This window comes from Alligator mississippiensis, chromosome 9 (genome assembly GCF_030867095.1).
Source record: "Alligator mississippiensis isolate rAllMis1 chromosome 9, rAllMis1, whole genome shotgun sequence".
In the NCBI taxonomy this organism is placed as follows: domain Eukaryota; kingdom Metazoa; phylum Chordata; order Crocodylia; family Alligatoridae; genus Alligator; species Alligator mississippiensis.
Window position 1 is genome coordinate 1620063 of NC_081832.1, and position 27130 is coordinate 1647192.

At 49.1% G+C, this 27130-nt stretch overlaps 1 protein-coding gene across 5 annotated transcripts; it reads right to left on the reverse strand.

Annotated features, from left to right (window-relative positions):
* Positions 1-149: 149 nt before the first annotated feature.
* Positions 150-27121, reverse strand: TPX2 (TPX2 microtubule nucleation factor). 5 transcript variants are annotated; one of them, XM_019500333.2, is made up of 18 exons: positions 27031-27121; positions 14941-15112; positions 13785-13898; positions 12466-12601; positions 10724-10855; positions 10137-10181; positions 9588-9710; positions 8942-9075; positions 7681-7838; positions 6923-7094; positions 6615-6753; positions 5826-6042; positions 5480-5578; positions 4462-4638; positions 3883-4029; positions 3121-3232; positions 2240-2427; positions 150-1707 (listed from the first exon to the last, which is right to left on the reverse strand). In XM_019500333.2, exons 2-18 carry the CDS (start codon positions 15041-15043, stop codon positions 1597-1599), a joined length of 2307 nt encoding a protein of 768 aa, XP_019355878.1. In that variant the 5' UTR covers positions 15044-15112; positions 27031-27121; the 3' UTR covers positions 150-1596. The 5 variants fall into 5 exon arrangements, with proteins under 5 accessions (XP_019355878.1, XP_014452368.1, XP_014452367.1 ...); XM_014596882.3 differs by lacking the exon at positions 27031-27121 and adding an exon at positions 22854-22949 and having other exon boundaries at positions 2240-2406; XM_014596881.3 differs by lacking the exon at positions 27031-27121 and adding an exon at positions 22854-22949.
* Positions 27122-27130: the final 9 nt, after the last annotated feature.

Here is a 27130-nt window from a genome sequence, read left to right on the forward strand (position 1 = left end):
CCCAACAACCTGACAGCCACCGCTTAACTGCCTGCCAGCAGCAGTGGTACCAAGACATCTCCCAGCACATGAAGCACGCATCACTCCATGCAGCAAAGATGACCTGGAAGCTGTGGAATTCAGAGAAGCAAAGAACACAAACAGTCCGCTTGCCAGCCAATAGCCGAGTTTTTATCAGCAGAAAAGTGAGGTTCTCCAGACATGGCATTTACTGTTGTTGACTTTGTAAACCCGGTCAGTGAGGAAAAGGCAGCAAACCAGAAGGAAGACAGCGGCCTCATTCTCTGGCTCCAAAGATGCCATTGCTTGTGAACGCACTTGTCTTTTAGTGGTGTCGTGCTCAGGAGCAGGCCTCTCGCTTCCCACTTCTCTGGGCTTCAGCTAAGCATTTCAGTCTTTGTTGCTAGTAAGGTTCTCTCTCCCCCCTCTCCCATTCCAGCCTTCTCCTTCAGCTTCCTGCTCTCCTGGAAGGCAAATTCTGCACCCTCTTTTCAGAGAATGCCCTACCTTGGGCATCTGGCAATGCCTCTCCACCCGTACCCCTCGCAAGGTGAGCACTTTGGGGACAGTAGCTGGGCCCTGCTCTTAACATGCGCTGTGGGAACGGAAGTATTTGCTGTCAGCTACAGATTTAGCCTCCCTGCAAAGGGTGCACCTCTCAAGTGGAAGGGATGGACTACCCTGTTTGCAGTAGAGCAAATGTCCTTGAGGGACATTTTCTACCACTCCAAGAACCCTCACATCTGCGAGGGCAGCCGAAGCAGAGGAAGACCAAAGGCAGTGCACTTTGCGCCAACCACTGTGAAGGGCCTAGCCTGACTCCAGCCTCTGGCTTTGGCTACTCTCTGAAACAACCCTCATCCCAGTGAGATCACCACAGAGAATCCTGGAGCTACACCAAGCTTAAAGCATCACTTACACTGGAGACTGTACACCTGAATAGCATCTAAGTATTCTAGTCCGTAAGCCAATAGAGGGAAGATGAGCCCACAACAAGCCCTTGGATGCCTTTCCAGAGGGGCTTGCTGATACAGATGCTTCGGTGAGCCTGGAGTTAGCACTTATTGAAGTGAACATCTCGGCTGTTATTCCCAGACTGCCCCCGTTTGCTAAATCTAGTTTGTTACATGCCATCACGTTCTCAGCAACCATGATGCCTGGAGACCGATTTCTGACCCAATGCTTCCCTTCTGGAAAAGGCAGCTAGACAGAGATGGCTACACCCCTTGTCTGTGAAGGCAATCTGGATTCAAGCCAACTTCCCAAGGGAAGGAACTGAGGCCTAGCAGTGAGACTCATCAGCTCTACTAATCCCTTTCATTCTCTTGACACGAACAATATTTTATTTGTACACAATATCGAAGCCTGGCTCAGTCATAACATGCTGGGCCAGGATGTTACTAGCCATGCCCAGCATGTCTCAGCCAGGTGCCTCAATGAAATTACACTACTCAGAATAAAATAAGGGAGACAGGACTGAGTTTGGAATAAGGAGTCCCAAGTAAAAAAAAGAAAGAAAGAGAGAGAACGGTCTCCCACTCCACCCTGGCGGCTGGGAGGGGATAGCTCCCATGCCCCACACTGCTTTGACATGCATCAGCACCGGAATCTGTCTGAAAAGTTGGGAGACCTTGGTGTCGTCAGTGGCTGGTCACTGGGCTTCACTTCCACGCTACGGTACTTGCGAACTGGGTTTGCCTTGTGCACCTGCAAAAGATAAGGGCAAAGGAGGGTGACGATTGCTGGGGCTCTGGCTGCACTCATTTCACTTCCACCACAATGCAAAATCAGCCACCCATTGGATGCAGCTAAGGGGGTTGTTGAGGCACGAGAGTAAGGCCCGTGCTCGAGATGCGAGGACCAACACCCAAAGCAACAGGATGTTCTGGGGGAGCACATAGGTGCTCTATGCAAGGTGCTGCTGCCCAGGCTGTTTTCTTAGTTTGGTCCAAGTGTCGCTCTAGGCACATCTATACGGCACAAGGCAGTGCCAGGCAGAGGCCTCAAGCTCTGGAACTGGAAGCAGCACAGCGCAGTGCAGGGCCTGAAATCGGGTGGCTAATATAGCTAGGCTTTAAACCTAGCAGCGAAGCAAGGGGACAGAGGTCAAAGTTGGCCTTGACAGCCTCAGGAATGAACTCCAATGCAATGTGCTCAGTTCAGACAGCGGTACATTTAATACATTACTAAACCCAGCCAGACTCTTGTGGTCCTTGCCCAGAAAAGCCTGCTCATTTACCAGTTCTTGTCTCAGCCTGGCAACTTCTTCCTTGCTTTGTTCCTCCACCTGCCGTCTGGCCTCTTCTTGAAGCCTCTCTTTTTGGGCTTCCAACTCAGCCAATCGCTTTTCAAATTCTTGCCGCTCTTTAGCCCTCTTCTCTGTTGCCAGCTCAAAGCTGTCAGGAACTACAGAACCAGAAATGCTCTCTAAGTTTAGAAATAAAAAGGATAACATTGGTGCAACCAGACAGCAGTCACCCAAAGCACAACAATGTTAGTGCGAATAGAGACAGCCCCTTCTTGCAGAGTTCCACGTTTCAGGCAAATGGTGCTGGGATTTGGGGAGGCAAAGAGAGAAATTGTGCTCACATGCATGTGAAGAGCTCAGCTGCCAAGTGCAATTACCCCAGACATGGCAAAGATCTCACCCCAGACAGGGAATAGAGATGCTGGCCACTGTAAACAGCTATATAAAAATGGACTCCGCTCTACCTTTTAATAAGAGTTCCCAGTCCCATAAACACAAGCCTTGGCCACCTCCATCTCTTAACAAATGGAAAGAGAAAGGAAGACTGGCAGCTGTTATGGAAAAGCCAGCTGTCGCTACAGGGAGCTCCTTGCATGCTCTTTACCCTTATCCCAAACTAGTACCCATCAATCATCTGCCAATTGCAACATAGCTGTTAATGCAGCTGCCATGTTAGAGCGGGGGTGGGGGGTAACGAAGAGGAAACTCCTCCATTCCCTGGGGGGACAGGCTGTTGGGAGGATTTGTTGATTAAGTATTGCACAAGCACTATTGGCCACGTGGATGCAGAGGCAACAGCAGGTCTGAAGGCTATTTAACTGTCAGCCCTCCAAGGCAGGCCAGGGCAGCATGGCAAGGGGCTGTAATTCCACCTGATAATGGCTTGTTTTCTTTCTTTGGAAGGAAAGGCTCCTGGTGCACCACAGCGTTGGGACGAGCTTTGAAACAGGCAGCCTCTTTCTGTCGTTTCAGGTCGTCTTTGATCTGGGAGGGGAGGGGAGAGACAGCCCGTCAAACCCTGAAGTAATGAACACACCCCACCACTGAAAAAGCCAGTTTAGGACTTCAGGTTTAAACAGCTGGAACACAAGGCTTGAAACCTCAAAAGGAACATAGCCCAGCAGCTACTGCCTGCCTGTTCCTGTTGGGTAACTGGCTGGGAGAGCAGCTATGGAAGCTGAGTTTTGCAGGGTTTTTGCAGCACAGCAAATTCCAGTATCATATGGACCAAGTAACAACACACACCTCTTACACAGCACTTTTGCTGGTACATTTGAAAGCGTTTTCCAAAAAGGTGGTGAGCAAAGAGCTCTCATTGAGCATGCCTATTGGGGAGTCGCTAAACAAGTGCCTATGGGCTGCCGATAAACCTGGCAGTTTGACTCCCCCCTTTAGGGCTGCCGGTTTTGGCAGGAGGCTGGTATTTACATCAAGATAATTCATCCAACAGCCATTATCAATAACCATTTATGAGATGCAACAGTAGAAACAGTAAACGAGTCAGGATATAGGATCTGCATGTCCCGTTTCTGCTCAAGCAAGACACTTCAGGTAGAAGCCAGACTTTTTCAAGCACAGCTAGGAATCGGGTTGCTGCAGTCCCATGCCTTCAGTCATTGTCCCATTAGTCTTACCTGTTGCTTCCAGTTCTGTAACTTCGTAGCTCCCCGTTCATCGATCTGGAGGTGGAAGGGTTCAGGTTGCGTTGGGTTCTTCACCTTCTTTTCTGGCAGGTTGACATGGTCAAACTGAGGCAGGGGGAGTGCTTTGAACTTTGGCACCTGCAAGAAAAGTTGCAAAACAGCGGTAAAGCAGACAGCTGGGCACAAGGGCTAGTCAGGCCAAGAACTTGCTTTAAAATTTTCAAGTGGCAGATTTAAAACAATTAAGAAAACCCCTCTGTGCACACAGCCTGTCCAGTTCTCTAGCATGGGGGAGGCCACAGCCCCTGTTTTCAAAGGAAGTTACATGCACAAACTCCTATTGAAATGCAATCGATCCTGGGCACTTCCCTCCCTTAGGCACCTTTGAAAACTCCAAAAAAAGCCTGTGTTAATCTGAACACTTCTCTCTTACATCTTCCTCAAAAGCATCTACTAGCAGCCATTAAACTGTATGGCTAAGTGACCTGGTCTAAACACGAAGACTTGGAAGTCAGGCTGCACTGCATTAAGCCTTGGCTTTGGCAATCCCACACGTTTCTCAGCACCTACCTCCTCTTTCTGCAGCTCTTCAATTTTTTTCTCCTTTTGTATTAATCTCTCTCTGTCTCGAGCATCAAAAGAGAAGGGGCAGACTTCCACATGCCTCTGCTCTGGGACTTTAGGCTTGAAGGGCACTCCGTAGTGTGGCATAGGGTTAGCTTTGATTGCCGGTACCATCTCCTGTTCCTAGACAGCAGTATTAGAACAGATATGAAAAGGCCTCTAAGCACAATAGGTCCCAACCAACACTCCCAGATGACAGCAAACGTAGGGCTTTTGGCAAAGGAGAAAGATGCCAAGTGCTGCTAAATCTAAGGATCAAACACAGACAGTAGCTTTGCTCAGCTGGTAACACATATTCCCAATGAGGACTGAGAAGGGTGACATCCCAAATGCAAAGAGACTAAATGCAAGTATCAATCTTGAGACTGCCTGAGCCACAAGTGAGGATTTTGCACTGTTCCAAATTCTGCAACTCAGAGGCTCGAGTGTAGTTTTTCAACTCAGTGCAAGGCCCCTTCCTCTGCACAGGACGGAGGAAGGAGGATGCACCTTAGCTAGAAAAGCCTTTTTCCTACCCCCACAGCCCTAATCATTATAGAAAAAAAAAAATGCAGATCCCCAGCACCCTCTTCCCTTCTCCACAGTGGAGCGTGCACAGCCAAAGTCTCCTGCGACTCCAGAAGCAGTGCAGCATCCCTCAGATGGAAGATATGCAGTCAACTCTGGCAGACACTACTAGGGCTCTGAAGGAGACCGATGTCTGTGACCAGGTAGTCTGTTTTAGCTAGGAGAGTTAGTCTCCATAGGGCGAGTAATGACAACTGGATTTTTGCAAGCGAGTGACTGGGGCAAAAAGATGTTAAACTACTCCTTGCACACCCTTGTGCAAAGGCAAGGAGATGGTCTGACAGAACCACCATTACTACTTGAAGTCCTGCTACGTACTGGGACCCAGCAGTCTCCAAAGGCTGTGTGATGCAAAAGACCTCAGTTGCCATACTATAGAGCCTAGAAACCCTCTCACCTTTTCTTCCTCTCGAGTAAGCATTCGGACTCTGTCCTTCAAGGCAAAGGCTGGGGATTTGGGAACTGTAACAGGAAGTTGCTTCTTTTCTGGAACGCCCTAACAAGGAGAAAAAGGAAGAAGTCGGACACCTTACCTCTAGCTAGGCAACAGCTGAGGGGAGCAACTTGGTGCAAGAGAAGATAAGCATCCCCTGCAGTTCTTCCTTGATGCAAGACACAACATTTGGAGATCTCTAGCAGACACTAGTTGCACAGCACAGCTAGTAGGGAGGTACACTCCAAAGTGCTATTGCCCCCCAGCAGTTTTTCCACACTGGCCAAAACTGCCTTGCAAAGATTCTTACCACGACATCCTCTAAGATTTTAGTCGGGCATGGCCTGGAATGGAATTCAAAGGGCTCCTCCTCTTGCTGTTTCTTACTCTCTCGTTCCCGAATCCGTTTCTCTATTTCCAAGTCAAACCCAATTGGTTGTGTAAGCTCTTTTGCAGGGGGCTTCTTGGGTAGGATTGGCCCACCCTCCAAGATCCTGGGGTCCAGCTCCTGAGCTTTGAATTTGTACCTGCATGGAAAATAAGTATGTAGGCAAGCAAGCAGGAAAGAGCCTTTAGCAGCTACTCCCTCACCAGAGAATCAGCTACAGCAACTGGCAGTTCTGCCCTGCATATTTTACAAGTAAAAGGAGCTGTGCACTGGGTAATTAGCACTGATTAACTATGCCCCTCCTCACATTTTAGACATGGAGCCCTCCAGGTCCACCCTTCCATTCCGTATTAATGCTGGAATGCTTTATCTTAGGCCCCAGCTTCAGAAGTTCAACAAGTCTGGCTACAGAAGAATTCTGTAATGCATGCAGAGACTGTACTCCCACGACAGGCCAGCATTTCTCTCAGCCAAGAGAAAGTCCCCGACAGCACTTCTGATGAACTGGATTGTTTTAATTTCTTCTTGCATGTCCCATAGCCCTATGGTTTAAATCTGGCTACTCTGATTCCCTTTATATTAGTGCTTATTTTTAAGCTGTGTTCGTTCTTCAAGTCACAGTTTGGCACCTCACAAGAATGTTAGGGTGGGTGACAGGTTGCCTTGGGACAGGGTTGCTCTTTCAGGCATCTTCCATAGTATTCTACTTACTGCTGGATTTTCTCTAGTTCCTCTGCCTCCAGCTCTGCTGTACTTTTGCAGGTCACAGGTCTCAGACGCCGCTTTGTTTGAAGCACTGGAGTTTTGGGGTTGGTAAGCCTGGCCTTCAGGGGCTTTGCTGGAATTGGACCTACAAGACCAAACGATAGAAAATGAATGGCTATATTTGCAAAAGATGCAGATGCCCAGACCTGGAGAGACTCCCTCACTGCAGACAGAATTACATCCTGCCTCACTGTTCCTTTGCTGCCCAGATTCCCAGCTCACCACTTTGGTGGGATGCAGTAGCTCCAACTTACCTTCGTCAGACTTCTTGCTTCTTAGATGGTAGCGAGAGGGAGTGCGTTTCTGGAATGATTCAATCTGCTGAGCAAGGGAGACGTACTCAGCGGCAGTTTCTTCAAACTTCCTTTTGTTCCCTTGGGAGAGATTGAAAGGCTTGGGGACAGTGAGCCCCTTTGCCACTCGTACCTGGAGACAGAAGTTGCTGTCATTATGGCGCTCCAAATACAAGATGCTCTGCTGAAACTTCCCATTTGTGGTGGACTAGAACATCCATAAAAAGGGCCAGCACCAGCATGGTAAATAAGCGGGGCACTGAGTAACTTTCCTGAACCTTCTGAATGCCTGCCTATTGTCACAGAATCAAAAGACTGCAGACATTAATCTAACACCACACGGGATAACACAGCCAAGCCTTCCACTTGCATTAAATGAAACCCTTAAGAAATCTTCTTCTCCTGGGACCAAATTGATAGCAGAAGCTACTACCCATGCAAGCTACCCAGTCCCTTAGCTGATAGATGCAACTACAACCTCTAAACAGCATGTTAAGTGGATCTGTACTCCTGCTTGAAACCAATCCTTGGAATTGGGACTTCATTTCTGATTGATTATGCTATTTTAGCCAGAAAGAAAGGATACGTAGCTCTCATCTTGGAAAACTGAAATGTAGGTAAACTAGCAAAGCATGCGCCGCATTTTACATTATTCTCTTTTTGGAGTTTCCTGGGAGCCGAAACAATTAAGCAGCACCCTTGTTGCCCTCTCCTCTCACCGGAGAAGGAGGATGCTTCCTCAGGCCGGACACAAAATTGACCTCCTTGTACTCATTTCCAGGCTGGCTTTCTGTGTGCTGCTTGATTCTCTCCTCAGTGCAGAAATGGAAGTCGACTGGCTTTGTAACCTGAATGATGGCTTTCTTTGCAGGTTGTCCTAAAAGAGGAACCACAAGACTGAGCAGTAGTGAAGCAAGGTCCAAAAACCTCAGGGGGTTGTTTAAAGGACTGACACTGCACATGGTATTCCTGTAAGAACGTGAGTCGGCCCCCTCTCTCTTTTAGAGCACAGAAATTAAGTTTTCTACTTCCAAGTTTTGTGAACCAGTGCAGCAACAAGAACCCTACTCAATGCTGGCACAAATGTGGGCAGAGAGAATGAGCTTGCTCTGCTATCACCCTCCTGCTACTCCCGAGTCAGTGCTTCACCTGACCTGAGCCCCATATAATTATCCCCACCCCTTTACCCAGCAAGAACTTTGTGCCTTGGGAATTCCCTGCAGAGCTCAGACTGTATCTCCTCACATTGAAAGATGCTCTAACAAAAGCAGAGTGCAGCAGCATTCCTGCTCTCCCCTAACTGCTGCCAGGATTCTGACTGTACTGGACACCGGCTGAGAGTAAGCTAGACTCAAAGACTAGAGCAAGTCTGTTATGCTACTTAGCTCATATGAAAGCCTGTGGACTAAAACCCCTTTCGGTCACTTCGTGCGCGCACGCGCGCACGCACACACACTTTGCTTAAGTCACAAGCATTAGGTTCACACCCATCTCACTGTAAACATCCTATTCAATTCCTTTACCAGCTTTGCATCTCTAGGAAGGATTGGCTGAGGTTACATCAAACAAGGGAGATCATCTGGAGAACTGGAGCCAGGGTGTTATTCCCACATGTACACAAGTGTTAGTGTTTCAAAAACAGTTGTTGAAATAGGCAGTTTCTTGCAGCTCCACGTTGGAAACGCTCACTCCAACCTGCAGGCCCTTTCAACACACCAGCTTTCACACCATTCACTTGAGCACAAGGATTTTACAGTCCTCAGAGACAAGGCTGAGAAGTACTTCTGTTCCACCATAATAGCTGGTACCAACCAGTAAGAAGCAACCATGACTGAGTGCTCAAACTGCATGCCATAGTTTTGGATCTCTCCAGCAAGGAGAACGACTATTTGTTGGCTTTTCCCTTAGGCTAGATTAAGACCCAGTAATCACTAGGTGGGCCTGCCACACTTGAGGCCTCCAGGTTCACCTAGAGCCTACCTGCACCAGCAATAGCTGCTTTCAGGGACTCTTCGTTCCTCTTACGCAGTTCAACCACCTCCTGCTGCAGTTGCTGCATCTTTTCCAGCTCCTGCTCCTCTGTGCTCTTCAGCTTGCCAGAAGGATTGCTCCTTCTGAAGGGAGGAGTAGGTCAAAAAAGCAGAAACAAAAACTAGTCCTAGCTACGAGGTTTACCCTCTCCGCTCTGACTGCCCGAGATGCTCCTACTACAATATATATGACAGTAGGTAACCCTGGATCAAACAGGAATAGGGGGTTTATGTTCTTTAGCATCATAATACCACTCAAACAGCAAGATCCAGAAAGCAGGGCAGTGATGAATTATGCTGCTCAGTTTCTGGAGGCCTTTCTACAACTTTGGCCTTTACCCTACATAGCAGATCAGCCTTTGATTCCCTGGCCCAAGATAGCATTCAGATAGACAGCAGGGATGGAAAAGGCATCTCCTCTGGGCTTGTGATTTACAGTATACATGTCTGCAACCCCTGCAAGAATGTTCTTCCACCCAGCCACCCTCCACTATTGAAAGTTTTCTTGGAATAACCAAGTTAACAGTTTAGGCTTATTTTACTACTATAGCTATTGGCACAGAAGAAGTGATCCTTGTTCAAGGAAAGCTACCTACTTCAGCAATGTTGGTGTAGTGTGCACATTCAGCTTGCCTCTGGGTTTTGTTGGGGAGCATTCAGTATTGTGTAAGTGTTCACTCTCTGTGGGTATTTCGGTCAGCACTTCTCTGCTGCTGGAACTGCAAGGAAAAGACAATGATCAGTGCAAACTGGACAAGCTGTTCTCAAGCTGCCAGCATTTTCAGTGCAAGATCAGTTCCAACTCTCACCACTGTGCACAACAACAAACACCTAGTAAGTTCTCCTGTGGTCTAGAGCAGTGATTCTCAGCCAGGGTGTTGCAGAACTTGGGGTGCTGCCAGATCCTCTGAAGGTGCAAGAAGGTATGAGGAGATAAGTAGATAAGCACAGGTTCAGGCTTGTTCCTGCCTGGCTGAATCCCCACCCCCACTGCCTGGCCCCTCTGCAGGGAGACAAGCATTGTCATATATAAAGTATTTTTTTGAAATTGGGTGCCACTCAATTCACAGAAGTCATGGGGCAGGGAGCTTAAGACCAAAAAAGGTTGAGAACCACTGCTCTCAAGACATCCCAAAGTATCTTACCTGGCTACACAACATGGCACAGAGGATTTAGTTTTCCCTGGTACTCTGTCAAGGCAGCAGAAAGGAAACTAATTACTAAGGCTTCAGAAATCATCTTTTGCTTCACAGGTGGACTTTGCATGAACACGCTGTACTTGCTGCTAAGTGAAGAGTGTAGTCCCTGCCTACTTTGAAGGAATACATTCAACAGCAGGTACATTTGGGATAGAAAAAAACCAATAGTTTTCTAACTTAGGACAGTGTTGCATTTAAGTTGAATTTAAGAGCCATTCTAGCTAGAATCCCTTCCTACTCTGATCTTTTGACTCCGATCTCCTGAGCAGCATGTCACGTTTAAAATGAGTTCACACAAACACCGTGTACAGAATGACAAGGCTTAAACTCAAAGCAGTGTCACTCACCTCCCTGGTTTAGCACCTCCCTTGGGCCCCAAAACTATTTCACTTGATTTTTTTATGGAAGCAGTATCATGAATCAGGTCCCCATCACCTCTCCCAAGCCAGCTCTCATACACCTCCACTGAGATGGAAGCCTTTCAAGAGAAAGTGTCCCACTTCCTGGCTCCAAGTAAACCTCTAGCAACATACATTTTCTGCTTTTTCAAGGGTGGAATCTCTTCTTTTTTGACTGAGGCAACTGCATGCATCTCTGCTTTGACTTTGGCCAGGCGTTTGCGCTGCTGTGCATTTTTCTGTTGACCAGACAGTCTTCTGGTCATTCTACAGCAGTGGTGGAGAAAAGATTAAAAAAAAAATGTCCGTCAATTCCCTGATGAGGTTTTTGGAATACATCACGTGGGCCTGCCTGTGGCCCCAACATCTATGAGAAAGCATCACCCAAATACAGAACATGCTACATGCAATTATGTTTCACAGAGGAGAGCAAGGACAGATTACCACTAAGGAGGCTTTGAAGAATTTGATTTCTTAATCAGTAAGTGATGATAAACGTCGATTTCACCTCCCACCGAGCTCAACAAACAAATATTTCCATCATTGATAATCAACATGTATAGAAAGGAGGTCATCAGAAAATGTGATAGCTGACGGAGTGTGTGACGACAGGGGGAGCAGGCCTACAGAATCGTGCTGACTATTTTGGACCGCAAGTCCCGGAAACCCCAGGGGACTGGGAACAAAGGAAAAGGAAGTGACAAAGTGGACGAGGGAGCTGCAGGCGAGTGGAGCCAGGACTGCTGCTCCGCTAATGGCAGTCCTATAGTAGTTACATTTGTCATTAATAAATTGTCCGCCTCCCCGCTCTTAATTCCACGCAATCCTTAAAAATTTAAAAATTGATAAAAATCTAAATAAAGGCTGTAAAATAAACATTGATATTATCTGTCAAAATTATTTAAAAAAAAAAAAAATCAAATTCCGTTCCAGGGGAGCCTGCCTGGCCACACCAGTTCCAGGTGGTCACACACTCTACAAGACTGCCGGCACCACAGCTGAGGAAGTCCCTTCCCAACCCTGCCAGCAGGGACTCCAGGTTTGAGGCAGGCACAACAGTAGGACAATATGGAGAAGCTTGTCTGAGCGCAGTCTTCCCACCTGTACTCTCCATTCAGGCACTTGGCGTATGGAGCTACTCCTGGGCACCGTGTCCCACCCTATCAGGCTCCTCCCTATTAACAAGCCCCTCCTGGGCTACTGGCTCCTTGGCCCCTTTGGTTGCCAGCTGTGACCCAGTCTTTAGCCACTCTCTGGGCCCTGGCCCTGCTCCTAGGCCAGTCAAGACCCTTGGGCTCCTCTGGCCCAGCCAGTCTCCAGCTGTGGCTCTCTGAAGCCTTAAGCTCCTCTCTGGGCCCTGGCCCCACCCCTGGGCCAGCAAGACCCTTGGGCTCCCCTGGCCCTGCTGACACTTGTCTCTCCTGGACACCAACCCTTTGGGTTCTCTGGCCATGCTGACACATGCCCCATTTATGGGCTCTGGGCCCTTTGCCCCTCCCACTCTGCCCTCACTCCCAGGCCTGCTGGGACCTCCTGGTTTGCTTATCCCAGCTCGGATGTTAAAGCAGCAGTGTGCCTATACGTAGCCCTGCTGCCCAGGAGCCCCTCTCCCACAGTTTTTAAGACCAGACTGCCTGACCAGCTCAGTTACTGGGCTTATATGCTCCAAAGCCCAGGCCCCTTCTGGTCTGGTGTCTCTCTAACTGGCCCCTGCCACACCTGCAGGCTGCTTTTCAAGCAGCCTCTTCTCTTAGTGACAGATGCACTAAGCAGCCTGTCACATTCACCTAGTCTAGGACACAGTGCATGTCCTGAGGATAAGGGTTATCACAAGACTCTGCGTGAGACTTGGTTAAGTTTACAGTGGGCATTCTTACCTTTGAGAAGTTCCTGCAGGGGCAGAAGCATTGTTGGAGGTGGTTCTCCAAGTTGTCAGGGAGCCAAAAATGTTCTTTGTAACCAAGGTTGCCTGCACCTGCCCTGTTTCTGCATCCTCTGCATCATAATTTTCACCTAATAAAAGCAACAAGGAAGGTTAGTTTCTTCCATCCTATCTTGGTGTCTGCTTACAAGCAAGCCACAGACAAATTTACTAAGCAGTAGCAAACCAAAAGGTCCTGGACTGACCACAGACTGAGAGGTTTTTTCCTTCCTGTTAGAGACCAAGGCTCTAAAGGGCAAGTCTCTGAAAGTAAAAACAAAAGATCTAATTCTGTCAATCCATGCCTCTCTCCCCCAGCTTTCCCAAGATAGTCTATATGCTGATTAACCCCTACTGTTCTCCCAGTAGTTGTAGGGAGCGTAAATTACTTGTTTCAATTCTCTTTTCTGTAACTTAATGCAGAAGTTTTTCATTGAGTTTAAACTTTGGGGAGATACGAGCCTAGGTAGGCTGAGAGAACTCTTTATTTTATTTCAAATCCGTCTTTTTTTATACTAAGAAATCTTATTTTATTAAGAACTCTACTGTTAAGTAGTTTTTACGCTGTTCTATACCATGGAAAAAAGTCAGCCAGACAACCTGGTAAGAGAGGGCCTTACAAGAGTGTTCTGAAGCCAGGGCACTCCACACACACCTTGGTCCAGGGAGAATTAACACTTCCAGTGGAGCTTTCTGCAAAAGGGTTGAGCAAGTTATGCTTAAGGAAGAATACCGAAGACCTCAGAATAGGGGACAGATGGAGCTGGCGCATTGGTGATGTGTATACTGTAACGGTAAGACTCTTACAAAGCCACAACTCAGTCCAAGAGCTTGGGGCAAATCTAGAATTCTTTCCATGAAGATTGGCAGACTCAGTGTCTCAACTGTCTTTCAGCTTGGTCCCAACGCTAGACCGGTTACATTGTTAGAAGAAAAGGAAAGTGTTAAATAGAGAAAGCCAGAAGGGAAAATGCTGAAGAGTCATCTTTCATGGTAGACAGTTGAGAAGATGGAGAATCCCCAGCCTGGTCAGATAAGAAAGATCCCAGAGCAGGAAGAAAGTTTTGACCAAGCATGTCCACAGTGCATTTCTAAACCTTGCCAAGGGTCCATGAAATCTGTAAATCAGGCAGGGATGTTGAGCACCTCTGGGAACTTCATAGGATCATACTAATCAAGTCAAGCTTTAAACCACTCTGCACCAAGCCCGCAGGTTATCTTCTGCCAGGTGATGAACAGGTTGCCCTTCCTCTCCCACCAACTGTGTCAACTTACTGGATTTTACCATCTGGACTTCTGGAAGGTTAGCTTTCGAAACAGCAGGCGTGTTCTGCAAGACAGAGACCACATCCTGCGTAGGAAAGACATTCTCCAAGTTGTCTGTACGATCTGTGAGAAAAATGTAAGTACAGCATAATCAATTATTACTGGGGGCCATAGCAGCAGCATTCATGATGAGTCCACTGTAATACCTGCAAATTCTGCTAATACTCCAAACCACGATTTTGACCCTACAAATTGATCAACTACAACCAATTGTAATACCTTATGACTGAAGTAGACACAAGCCCTCCTTAGGGCCAGTATTGACAGTACTATCCACAAAACTTGAAGGGTTTTCAACAACCAAAAAATGAACTGATTGTAAACCAGTGTAATAAAGCCCAGTGCTATGTCTTGTGCTTACAAGAGACGTGTCAAGGGCCTTATAATAACCATCCTTCAATACCTGGAATTACTATGACTACTGGAGACCACACAGGCAATTTGGAAGTGCCATTCAGAAGCACCAGCACCTCACCAGCACTCAACCCCTCAATGCCACAACTGAGAAGATGCGACTACAGACGTGGAACAAGAGGCTGAAGAAAATACCTGACAGCAAATAAATGAACATCCAGCACCTGAGTCCTTACTATCAGAGGCTGACGAACCATGGCAAAAGTGGCAAAATGTCTCAACTGCCTATGCACCAGAGTTGGACGCTTCAAGGAACTAATGAAGTGGGGCTATACCATTGGTTCAGCCACCTGGGATTGTGGCACGGAGCCTCAGACTATGCAACACCTGCTGCACTGCCCACTGCTTGAAGACACGTGTACAATGAAAGATCTCGCAAAGTACAACAAACGAGCACAAGCATGTGCAATAAAATGGTCAAACGTGGTGCAAAGACACAAGAAAGGATGATCAATTATTCATTACGATGCCACAGAGTATAACTGTGAGAATAACTAAGCCTGCTGTCAGCTCTTATCTCGATAGAGGCGATGTCACCAGTCTTTACACATGCTATTGGCCAGCATAAATCAGCATGATATATTTGCTGTAGAAGCCGGGCCTAGTACAAGACAGCGTTCCAGATTGGGGACGCATTTTCCTTTCCCCAAGCTTTACCTAAGCATACGGTCTCCACCTGCAAGCTACTTACCAAACCAGGAGTCGGCACTATGTACGTCGTCATCGCTCAGAGCTGCAAAGTTGATATGGGTGTCCGGAGCATCAAAAGAATAGCGAGAGCTTGGATGAGGCATCTTTAACCCACCTTGCCTCCAGAAGTGTCACTTGTGCCACTGCAACCAACCAACGGTTCCAATTAATGACTAGAAGAAAAAAAAAAGCCCACTGTTTTAATCTGGGTACTATTTATATAAATAAACTGGGGAAGGATTGGACAGTTTCACAGGTTGTGAACAGCATGAAATCAGTCACAGACCCGCCCATTTTATTCTACTGATGAAGGGAAAAGCTAGGGCAGCAGCTTTGGCATAGTGGTCAGGTCACTTGAACAATCATAGGGCTGGAAGGGACTCCAGGGGGTCATCTAGCTCAACCCCCTGCTCCAGGCAGAAGCAACCCTGTCTAAGGCTCCTTGAGAAATGTTTGTCCATCCTGTATTTAAAACTCTCAGTATCAGCAACATGGGGCTCAGATCCATACCCTGATGTCTTGTGCTCAGACTGAGCTGCTGAAATACAACATAGCCATACACACACAATCCAGCATGGTGTCACAACCCAAAGTTGTGATTTTTTGTTTGTGTGTGCACTTCGGCACCGCTAAATTATTTCCCGCCAGTTTGTCGCTTTCTTTGCACGGCAGAGCTCTCTGCTGCGAGAGAGAACTCTGGTGCAGCGGGGGATTTCCCGCCGAATTGCAGCTTCTTTGCAGTGTGCATCTCTTTCTTGCATCGTAGTGATGCACGCTGTAAAGAAGTTCCCGCCATTTGTATTAGGATTTACGCCACATTATTGGCCCATTCCTAATATAGGCACACGTGGCGGCTAGCGATTGGCTTGCTAGCTGTACATAAGGCTTGGGTAGCTTCCGCCCAAGCCGGAGGAGGGAGGACAAGAGAGATTCTGTGTGAAGATCTCCAAGCGCTGCGGACCCGGTGCGCCTCCCCTCAGCAGGCAATAGAGGCGATAGAACCGAGCCTACGGAGCTTTCGCTTCTCGCCTCTCCCCGTCGCCGAGCGCAATCCTAGACGTATCCCTTTCCTGAAACTTTGGACCCGCGGAGCCTAAGTAACTCTGGGGAAACTTTTCGAACCCAACTTAACCAGACCCGCGGAGCCTAGCAAACTCCGTGGGAGCAATCGATTTGTCGGAGTCCTCCAACGAGGGTTCAAGTGGGAGCTGTGCCTGGAAACCTGTCCAGCCTACGCTGATACCATCTTTGGGTGTAAGTAAACAATCTTTTCAATCAACCACTACGCCTCCGTAACTAATTCTAACTCGCGTGCGCTAAACTGCCCCGCGGTTCTCTCCAGCCCCGTGTGCCCGGGCTGCTGGCCACAGCCCGCGTGCACCGAAGACGGGTCCGGTTCGCCCCCGGCTAGCTCATGGCGGCCAGAATGGGATCGGAATCACCGCCGCCCATGGTGACGAGGACGGGATCGGGGCCCGGCCCGCACACACGGCATCAGGGTTAGAAACACGTTAGTGTTGGAACGTTTAATTCTGCAGAAAGAGAGACAGCTTGACCTTCTGGCTCTCCACGTGTGCCAGGCAAGGCTCACTTGTTACCACTCAGTAGTTTTTCCTGATAGTTTGTCTGATAGAGGGACTCCCCATCACATCTCAGCGCAGCCCTCCCAGGCCATTTTGGAGTCCCGCTACTCCATTTTGCAGCCGGATGAAGGAATCTTAGCAACGCTCAAAACGCCTATTGTGTTCTTGCACAGAGAACGCTGTCTGGCAACGTGACAGAAACGGACAAGCGTATCAACAATCCCACAGCGCAGTCTTAGGACAAAAACGGAGAGGTGCTGTGTAAAGCCCTGGAGAACGCTACAGCACTGCCCCCACCTGCCTGGGCAGGTGATAAACACACTGAGTACAACAGAGCAGCGGCAGTAGCTGCCACCACCTCTGAACCAAAACTGCCACCTTTTCTTAGGAAGTGGTGGAACATGGGACTTTAAACAGGTTCAAAATGAGAGAAACAGCCCAAGAATTAAGTTACAAATCCTTATGCTGAAAGTCTGCCTTTCATCAGGCATGCAATGAAGTAGAGCACAGCCCAAGACGTCATTGCAAAGATCCTCTGCTGCTGTCGGAACGCTGCTTTTATCCAGTACAAACATTTTTGAGGCAGAAAAATACTCTTGTTCCAGAGCAACGGGAGAACAAAGCTAGCTGCCAATCCAGACCATCCCCATTTCAGCCCAGAGCAACATATATATGCCTAAAAAAGGTTGGCTCTAGTCAACAGGAAGGTTTGTCCGTGCATAAATCAAAGCTGCATTAGCAGGTGCCACCATAATTTACAACCCATGGTCACTCCTCTCTAAAGTTGGCTGCGTAGCGAGAAACCTCCCGTTCCCCTGCACAGAAGTGCTGTAGTTAGGGAGAAAGTTGTCATTAGAGAAGAGTCAGCTACATGATTGTGAGGATGTCTGGGCAAGAGCTTAAAAACCCCATAGGAGGCAAAGCAGAAGAGTCACAGCCAAAACCAACTGTAACTGAGCTGAAGACATGGCTGGAATTGGATGCTTTCCTACCCCCCCCTCAACCAGGATCCAGTTTCTGTCAACACTGCTCACTTTTTTTAAAATCAAATGCGTCATCTGCATTCTCCCCTCCTCCCCAAACAAATCAATCCGCCAAGCTGGAGCACCAGGCATCACGTTTCATAGATATTTGTACCCAGAGCGAGACTCTGCTGCCAGACTGATGTAAAGTTAGAGCAGTTTGCTGAAGCCAAGTTACTTCTGACTTTTTACTGTGAGAAACCTAGCAAATACTCCTGCTCAATGGGCACAGGTTTTTGCATGAGAAGTGTGCTCAGGTACACTTCTCTGCAAACCTGCATGAGTTGTCCAGCAGCCATTAAGAGGAAATGCTCCACTGGGCAGTCGTAAATGCTACAAGTTTCTTAGAAAGCCAGCAGGAAGCAGGGGATGATTGTGATTAGATTATGGACTACAGCAAACCTAAAACAGACCAGTTTTGTATGTAAATAGTTTGCTTCAATTGATTTTTGTGCCCCTTTGCCATTCCCACACAGGCTATCACTGCTGAAATAAACCCAGATGCACAGGACAGCAGTGGCCTCTTGGACTTGTGTCAGACTTTAGGAAAAGTTAGGGAGTTTATGGTCACTTCTCATCCCCCCAAATGTGTTTATTCCAGCAGTTCTGTAACCCAAATAAATGCAGGCAAGCTGTTTTGTGCATACTCCACTCCCCTCCAAAGGTAGATTGGGATTTGGTAATCCCTAGCACACTGGAGGCAGAGCAAAGGCTTCCTGCACAACAGTTAAACAACAAAATGGCATTCATTTCTCTTTCATGCCATCTCCACTTGGAAAGTGACCTGTTTATTGCTGGATAGTTTACCCACACTACCAAACACAGGGGGCATTAACTTTGCTAAGGTCCCCTCTGGCTCTGGTCAGCTAGCTGACCTATGTACACTGCATGTGTGAAGGATGCACGTGCCGAGTTACATAACTGCACTTTGCAGAAAGCAGAAGACAAAGGCTTATAAAGGGGAGGTCAATTTGTGTTCAAACAATGGGTTTGTCTATACACAGGATCACTCCTGTGGGGGTTTGCTCTAAAAGAGTGACTTGCACCCGTTTTCAAAGCAGACCGAGCTATACTGGGACAAGGCACTCCTGTTCCAGGATAAGAGTGCCCAAGCATGGAATAATTCAGGAACAGCTTTGCACTGAAAGCTTACTTTATTCCAAATTAGCTTTCAAGTGTATACCAGTGGTTTTCAACCTGCAATCCACAGACCTCTGGGGGTCTGCAGGCTAAGGGGTCCATGAAAGAGGACTATGACCAGTCAAAAGCACATGAATACCCACACTTACAATTCAAAGGGGTCCACGCCTCCATTCAAAATTTCCAAAGGGGGCCACAAATGAAAAAAAGGTTGAAAACCCTGGGTGTAGACAAACCTTCAGGTGGCAGCAAAATTGCATTGACCCCTCATGTCTTTTTAGCTTCTTAATTCTTTAGAAAGAGGATAGATTTCTTGAAAATTAAAGTTTAGTCTTGTCAAGACCGGGTATAACTGAGGAGCTGCAGAGGGACCGAACAAAGTTAAAATATGGTCCTGTTAATTACAATACATTGCCTAGCTCATGACATGTGTTAAGACGTAATTCATGCTATACATTTATGGTCTAAACCAGTGGTTCTCAATCTTTTTTGTACCAGAACCCATTTGTAAATATTGATGACGCCTTGACCCAGTACCCCTCACTCCTGACTTGCTGCCCCGCATCCCCAGCCCTCCAGTTTGTGGGGCAGGGGGTGGGAGTGTGGGGCAGCAGGGCCCCCAAGCAGCCCCTGGCAGGCTGGAACTCAGCCAACCTGCAAGGGAAAAGCCAGGGTTTCCCATGTTTTTCTCTTTTAAAGGACAATCCATATTTACAGTTTGTTCACAACCCTTCCATATATTCTTGTGACTCACTTTTGGGTCATGACCCACAGGTTGAGAAATGTTGGTCTAAACTGACCAACTTCTTGTGGTAGAGCACTCTCTCTTTGACAACCAGTCTGCATCGAGCCATAAAATGCTAGGACGCATACAGAATGGGATTGAAAATCCTAGTGTTTGTACATCAATGCCCTCAGCGCACAGCAGGAGTTAAAGTGAACTGTTGAGGAAGGGCAAGTCAGCAAGCAAGCAAGAGTGTCCGTCTCAAAAGGCCAAGGGCTCATCCATGAAGTAGAAAGACAAGTTTCTTTAACAGGAATGAATCAGTGTATTGTCACAAATATCACTGACTTCCAGAGCTTAGCAGGATTGAAAAAGGAAGATGAGGCACTTCCAGAGGACATCCACAATTATCTAACTGGATCAAGTTAAGGTATACAAGTCACCCTGCTTCAGGGCACAAGCCTGACAATTAGGGTTTGGCAAGGGAGAAACTTTCCCTATGTTCATGTTATTACATAACTGCACGTTGTGGGAATTCCAGCTGTTCCTCTGAAGCCTCTGGGTCAGAATAGTGTTGGAACAGAGGATGCACCAGTGCTATTATCCAAATGGTAATTCCTGTGCAGCAGAATCCCCCCCAGCCACTGGGTCACCAAGTCAGATCATTTTTAAAAGTACTGCTTATGCCTTTCCATACACAACCACATCTGTGCTCTGGGTCACTTGAACACAACAGTGTCTTGACTTTTCCTCTGGCCTGGTGCAGCATTCAGATTGTGCCTTTCTGCAATTCAGCACTCTTTGAACACAGCTTTTATAGGAGTGGGATCCAACCCTTTTGCAGGGCCAAACACAACCTGGAAAAAGCTATCCTCCGCCAACTCTCAGCAGTAAGAATGAGGTCCCTCATTGAGGTGCCATGGAAACCTCTTGTCTTCATATATATTCTGCCTGATGGGCACAAATGAACTTTCTGCTCCCCATTCTCAGCATGGCAGAACATGGTCAGATCACGAGGTTTTTAATTTTGTTTCCAATACTACAGCCCCCTCCAGCCTCTGGGCAGCCTGGAGTGGAGCCAGGGTGCCACGCTACTCTAATGACATGACTAAATCCAACTACAAATAAAGCTATGGAGGCCACCGGTTTTGAATGCGCTCTCTCCCCCTGCTCCCCCTCCCCAAACAGATACGTTACAGGACTGCTGAGCACAAGCCAGAGTCTATATGCGCATAAATATTTGGGTATCGGGGATTCAAAACTTCCTTTTGACTGTGTGGGGAGATGGGAAGGGGTGAAGAGCAAGACAATGCTAGCCTTTCAGAGCAATGGACTTGCAACATTTGATATTTTGATTTCTCAAGGACTATTAGAGGGCTCATCACAACGGTCAGTCGTGCTTTCCCTCCCAACAATGTTAGAACCATGTTTGTTTGTCCGAAACTGGGGTTTTAGTTTCCCTTTATCCCCTCCAGAATTCCTTTACCACTTGCTATCCGCGTCTCCTTAGCCCGTACGCTGCAGCAACATTCCTTCCTCCCGAGGGTGCCCCGGCTGAATTCAGGTTCTCGGATCCAACACCGTTTTACATAACCCCGCTCACTATTGTAACATCTGCATACCAATCTCTTAAGAAATGAGATCTTCAGCTCTGGGTAGATACCGGATCAAATCCCAGCAAATTCTGGAGATCTACCAGCCCCTGTCAACATAAATTAGAAGTTCAGGGAGTGGCCAGAGAGAGGAACGAGTGAGCAGGAACAGAATTTCCCACAAACATACTATGCCCCAGTAATAGCTCTTCCAGTCAGTCTCCCCTCCCAACAACCCAAAAATAGATAGCCCTGACATCTCATGCTCTGTAAATCAAGTTTTATACTACACGAAGTCAGGGTGTTCTAAAAATAGATATTCAAGCCCCAAACATATCATTTTAGCCAGTCTAGCCAATACACTGTCACAGAAATAGGCATTTCCTTGGGTTTTCAAAGCCTTCAGTGGCCAATGATATCAGTGCTATTTATACACCATTTACCCGAGAAACTTGGTCCAGGTAAAGCAGACGTCCGCTAGCTGTCACAACTCCAGACCCTTGTCTAAGGGATACGAAGCAGCCGCGCTAGCGCAGGGCTACACGACCCGGTGAGATTACGCGCCTGTCAATAAAGGCACGCCTGTCAACGTGGCTCCCTCGTTTTACATTTAGGAGGCATCACAACATGCGCAGGCGGGGGGCAGGCAGACGGCAGGCGCGGCGCTATTAAGCCGATTGTAAGCAACTTTGAGAAGCTGAAGAACTCTCGCTCGCCACGTTTCCCGGCTCCTCGTTTCGCTAGGAAACATTAATCTCTTGGCATTAAAGCACGCCCTCACAGAGACACGCGATTTTTGACAGAGTTTGGATTCCAAGCACGGCTGTTTTATTGTTTAAAACGACGTGCTCGCGTGGCGCAGTCGCAACAGCCGTGGGCCTTTTAACGAAACCTGTAGCCGAAGGGGGGGAAAGGCGGCGAGCAGATAACCCGTGCAGTACAGCGGGTTCGCACAAGCGTAGGGCTGGAAGGGCCCTCGCGAGATCGTCGGGTCCGGGGCAGGAAGGGCTGTGGGGGGTCAAACAACCCCACGCGGCGCGCGCCCCATCTCCCAGGTTGCTGCCCGCGAGCCTATTGCGGAGTCTGGGCACACGAACCGTGAAGACGTTTTTCCTTGTATCCAGTGCGAAACCTCCTCCCAGGGCTCGCGGCGAGCAGCGGGCACTGCCAACGGCGCCACCCGCACCCCCAAACCCGGCAGAGCCCAGAGACAGCCCCCCAGAGGGGCGAAAGACGCGTCACTGTCGGGGTGACCGAGGGGCGCAGGTCACCCCGGGAGGCCTGGCCTCTGGACGATGCCCGGCTCGGGCAACATTTCCACCGGGCCTTCCTTTTGGCGGCGTCTCGTCGTTTCTTTGCCTCGGGCTGAAAATGGCAAGCGCCCATCCTTGGTCGCCGCTCTCTCGGGGGCGCGGGAGACCGCTCGCTGCCAGCCGTTTCTGCGACGCCTCAACGCAAACGGCCCCCCGGTGTTTTTCGGCCCGGTTTCCCAGGTGCGACACGAACCAGGCCTCAAGTGCTGAGTTCCAGAAGCGGGGGGAGGCGGGGTGTTTAAGGGACTCCTGGAGCTACCATTTATGGGGCAAAGCGCCGGCCAACAGCCCCTGCGAGCGCCTGTGCAGGGAGCGGGGCGCCCTGCGGACCCCGCGCCCCAGGGGACGCTCGGGGGCTTCGCGCGACCCCTTTTCGCCCCTCCTGGCTCGCCGTCGCCCCCTCTCGGCTCGCTGTAGACTCCTCCGCGGCGAGCCCGGCCCGGGGACGCGGCCCCTCCCGCCGCCGCCGCCGAGCACCGGCAACCCCCCACGGGAGACATCAAGTGTGACCCGGTTTCGCAGCCCTCCCGCCCGGCTCACCTCAGGCCCGCGGCCGCGCCGCTCACCGCGCTCTCTCGCTGCCGCCACCGCCGCCGTTAACGACTTTGAAACATGGCTCCCTCGTTCAAACCCACCAATCAGCGGAGCCCGGCCGCGCCGGTTGGGCCAACCGCCGCCGGGGGGCGGGGAGAGGCCCGGGCCCCCGGATGAAAACAACCCGCCCCCTCCGCTCTCCCCGGAAGCCAGCCGCGAGCGCTGAGGCTGCTGGGATATGTAGTGTGCCTGACTCGAGGCGGCCTGCAGGGAGAGGAGCGGAGACACTACAACTCCCAGAAGGCACCACCAAGCGGAGGAAAAGGAGCGTTCACTAATGGCAGCAGCTGGCCAATCAGTGCTGAGAGGGGGCGGGGCTTCGCTTCCCACCAGCTTTCGGGGGGGGGGGGGGAGGTATTGAAGATGCTGGACTAGTCCATTGTGCAGCTGATGGGGGCGGGGTGCGGACAGACCACAGGGCTTCGCATCTTTTGTGTCCTGTTATTTCCTTCCCGTCCCTTATTTTGTGGGTGTGACATGCGCGCACCTACAGACCCGGGGGAAGGGGCTGCTGCCAGCCCCCCTTGCCTCCCCCACTGCGAGGTGGTATGTTCCCCCTCTCCAGGGTGCAAAGTTGCACGCACCCCAGTTACCCCCCAGCCCCTGGGGTCTCTCCTCCCAGTGCCTCCATGCACAGGTAACTGCATTGCACGCACTGGCAAGCAATCTCCAGGGCAGGCATCACCCCAGGGGCTAGCAAAACCCCACCACGTTGAGCAGCTTTTTTTGACACTCCAAGAACATGAAGCCAGAGCCTTTCAGGATGCTAAAGCTGGGGTGCAGACTCACCCGCACAAGAAAACCTCAGTCTATTCAACAAGAGCACTGGAGAGAAAGAGACTGGCTAGCTGTCACTTGGTACCTCGAACCCTACAGAAGCAGTGAGCATATGCAGCGGCCTTGCGGGCCCCTAGCAATGGGATAAAGTTCAAGGCTTCTCTCCCTGTTTGCCATGACTCAGCAAGAATTGGTTTGGCAAAAATAAAGTGTTTTTCAAGGCTGGTGGAGTCACAAATGAACCATATCCCCAGAGGCAGTGCAATGCAGTCCCACAACTCATTATCCCAATGCAGGAGCTGCAAACACGCACCATGCTTTGGTCAAACTGATTTACTAGCAGTAGCTCAAAGTTGCAGAAAGTAGGTTCAGATTGCACATTGGGAGAAACTTCTTCACAGTTGGGAGAAAGACTGTGGAGTGGACTAACTGCCTAGGAAGGTCTTGCAGAATCTCCATCCTTGGAGGCTTTCAAGAGGCTGGAGAAGCTATGCCAGGAGTGCGCTCTAAAGAGCAAATTTGGAAGACCAGGAACCCTGGTTGGGGTATCGCGAGAAGGGCTCTGCAGTCCAGAGCATATGGGTACTGGAGAAGACCAGCGAGCCAAGAGCCTCTTCCCTTCCACTTCGGTTCAGCTATTTGTATACAGGTGTCTACTGGGGAAGGGAGGAGGCTCTCTGTTCGCTAGCAAGAGAATGAAGCAGAACTCCAGAACGGGCTTAGCGATAAAAATTGATAGAGCTGGAATAAGTTTATGGAGAAGACGGGGTCATGGAAAGGAGAGTTCTAGCTGCAACATGTGTGGGGTTTGCTGTCCCCAGTTGCTGAGCAGAGTGGATGGGGGTGTTTTCTCCAGGCTTCTGGGCTTTGCTGGTTGCCACACAGGGCCAGGAAGGATTATTTTTCCTTTCCCCCCTGTCCTGTGTTGGGCAGGGACTGCCTTCCTCAGCCACACTGGATGCTGGCTACAGTAGTAGGACACTGGCAGTGCATTACCTGTGGCAAATTACAGTTTGGGGGCAATATACCTTGTAGTTTTGTGACAGGGTTGTTTGTGTAATTTTAAGAACAAGCTAGGCAAGCACTTGTCTAGGTTGGGTCAGAAAGAGATGATCCTGCCTTGAGCAGTAGACGACATCCTGAGGACCTTTCCAATCTATTTTTCTAGGATTCCATGACTTGCACAGAAACATTTGGGGGAAAAGTGCCCAACAAGATTCTTTGCATTGCCACACTGCCCAAGAGCAGAGACAGAACAACAGCATTTCAAAGCTTCACCCTGAAATTGCTGCTTAAAAGGAGCATTAGTATCGTGCTTTCAGGGCAATTTGACAAGTCATTCTGGAGACTCACATTCCTCCTAACCACTAAATATTCATTCCTACCCAGCTGTAAGGTATACTTTTAAGATACTTAAAGGTAAAAAACAAACAAACAAACAACCCAAAACAAAACCATTGCCAATGATTTAATTTTTAAGACTATTTTAAGGACTCAGTTCTCCCCACCTTGCAGCTCCCAGTCTGATTTATTCCTGTGTAGAGCAGTTGAAAACAGTAGCAAATCAGAACAGTTACTCAATCACAAGATTACACAGTCACACACAAAAGCCAAAACAAAGCCAGATGGCTCAATTATAACAACTGCATTAATGTCCTGTTTTGCAGGCAGCAAGAATTTCAGATGGTAGCGCACAATCACCACTGCGAATTTACAGAATCACAGAACTCAAATGGTAAATTAAGGACCATTACTTAATGGCTTGCTTTATTCTTCTAATTCTTGTTTGGAAGACTAGGTGCTACACCAGTTAAAACAGATCATACTTCATGCCAAATGGGAAGTATGCATTCACAACAAAAAAAAAGCACAAAAAGTCACAAATAGTAACTTTTGAGCATGACTGTTCTTATATTGTTCTTTATATAATATACTAAGAATATACCTGTTCTCTAAAGCAGCATTTTCAAAATATAGGGCAAGCACCCTGAAAAGTTCCTGGAAGGCAGGACCAGAGTTTAACAGAAAGCAAACAAACAAGCAAAATATGACTCGACAGCACTGAACAAAAACTGTCAGCTAAAGGTGATGGTAAGGAGAGAAGTGGCCAGCTTTGCTGTAATGCAGCATGGACCCCAGAAGTTTGGGAAATGCTGCTCTACAGAAGTCCTACCGTAGTGGACACCAGTGCAGGTCTATAAGGGATGCCACTCAATGGACTCCATGAGGATGAAGAACCCCCGATCTTGGTTACACCCGTCTCCATCACCTCTCTCTAGCCTACAGCAACACAGTACACCTGGCAGGAAGCCATCAGCTCTTAGGAACTCCAGCCAGCAAAGAACAGGTTTCTCCTTGTCATGAAGGCCTATGTGAACACACCCATCCTGCCCTGCCCTTTCTGCATTGGCTTCCCGGGGTAGAGCAGTGCCAGGCTCACCATCACAGCTGTTCAACAGTGGAGTTGTTAGCTGTGTGCTCTAGGTGATCTTTAGATGTGCCACAACTCCTCTGCTTGGAGTTTCTCACCAATAGGGTCCAGCACACTCATGCAGGACACAGCACTCCCCCAGGACCCAACTGAAGGGTAGGCAGATGTGTCCAGAACCAAGGCCCACTCCAAGCCCCCTGTCCTTCTCCCCATTTGTGTCTACAGTGACCACTGACTCTCCCTATGCCTGAAGGAGGATATTGGTACCCAAAAGCTTACAAAGAACATTTTTTCCAGCTATTTAGTTGTTCTAAGGAAAGATATCGCATGTACCCAAAGAACTTTGTTTTTCAGTCCCCATACAGACACCATGCAGCTTACACACTAGAAACCAAAGCAGTCCTACCCTGCCACTGCATTGCACACGCTTCACCCTGGGGCCAGGGGGAGGAGAGAAAAGCAGAGCAGCCCATGACACACGTTGCTCAGAGAATGCCAAAGTGAGCAGGGCACCAGGGCAAATGCACAGCACCTTGATGCACCCTGGGGTAAGGCCAGAAAGGGGATGGGTACAGATTATGGTGGGGTGGGGGGAGGGGGGGTCCTGCAGCTCCCTGCCACCCAGGCCAGGAAGGGGATGGGTGAAGATTATGGTGGTCTGGGGGGGGGGGGGGGGGGGGGGAGGGCAGTTCTGCAGCCTCCTGAGCCTGACCGAGCGTCTCTACCCCTCCCTTTCTCCCCTCCCCACCCAACAGCATAAGAAGGACGCGGGCCCTTTAACACCAACCCGCCCATTCCCCAGTGCAGCCGAGAGGGGGCGCCAAAGCCCTACGCTCTGACGTAGCCAACGTCCTGCACATGCTCACTGGGTCAACAACGCCCCCACCCCCTTCTTGCGCATGCGCCACTACTCACCCTCCTACCCCGCCCCGGAGTGGCGCATGCGCCCTCGGGGCCCCAAGCCGGCACGGCCCTCGCGCATGCGCACTCCCCTCCCTCAGCCGCTGAGGAGAGC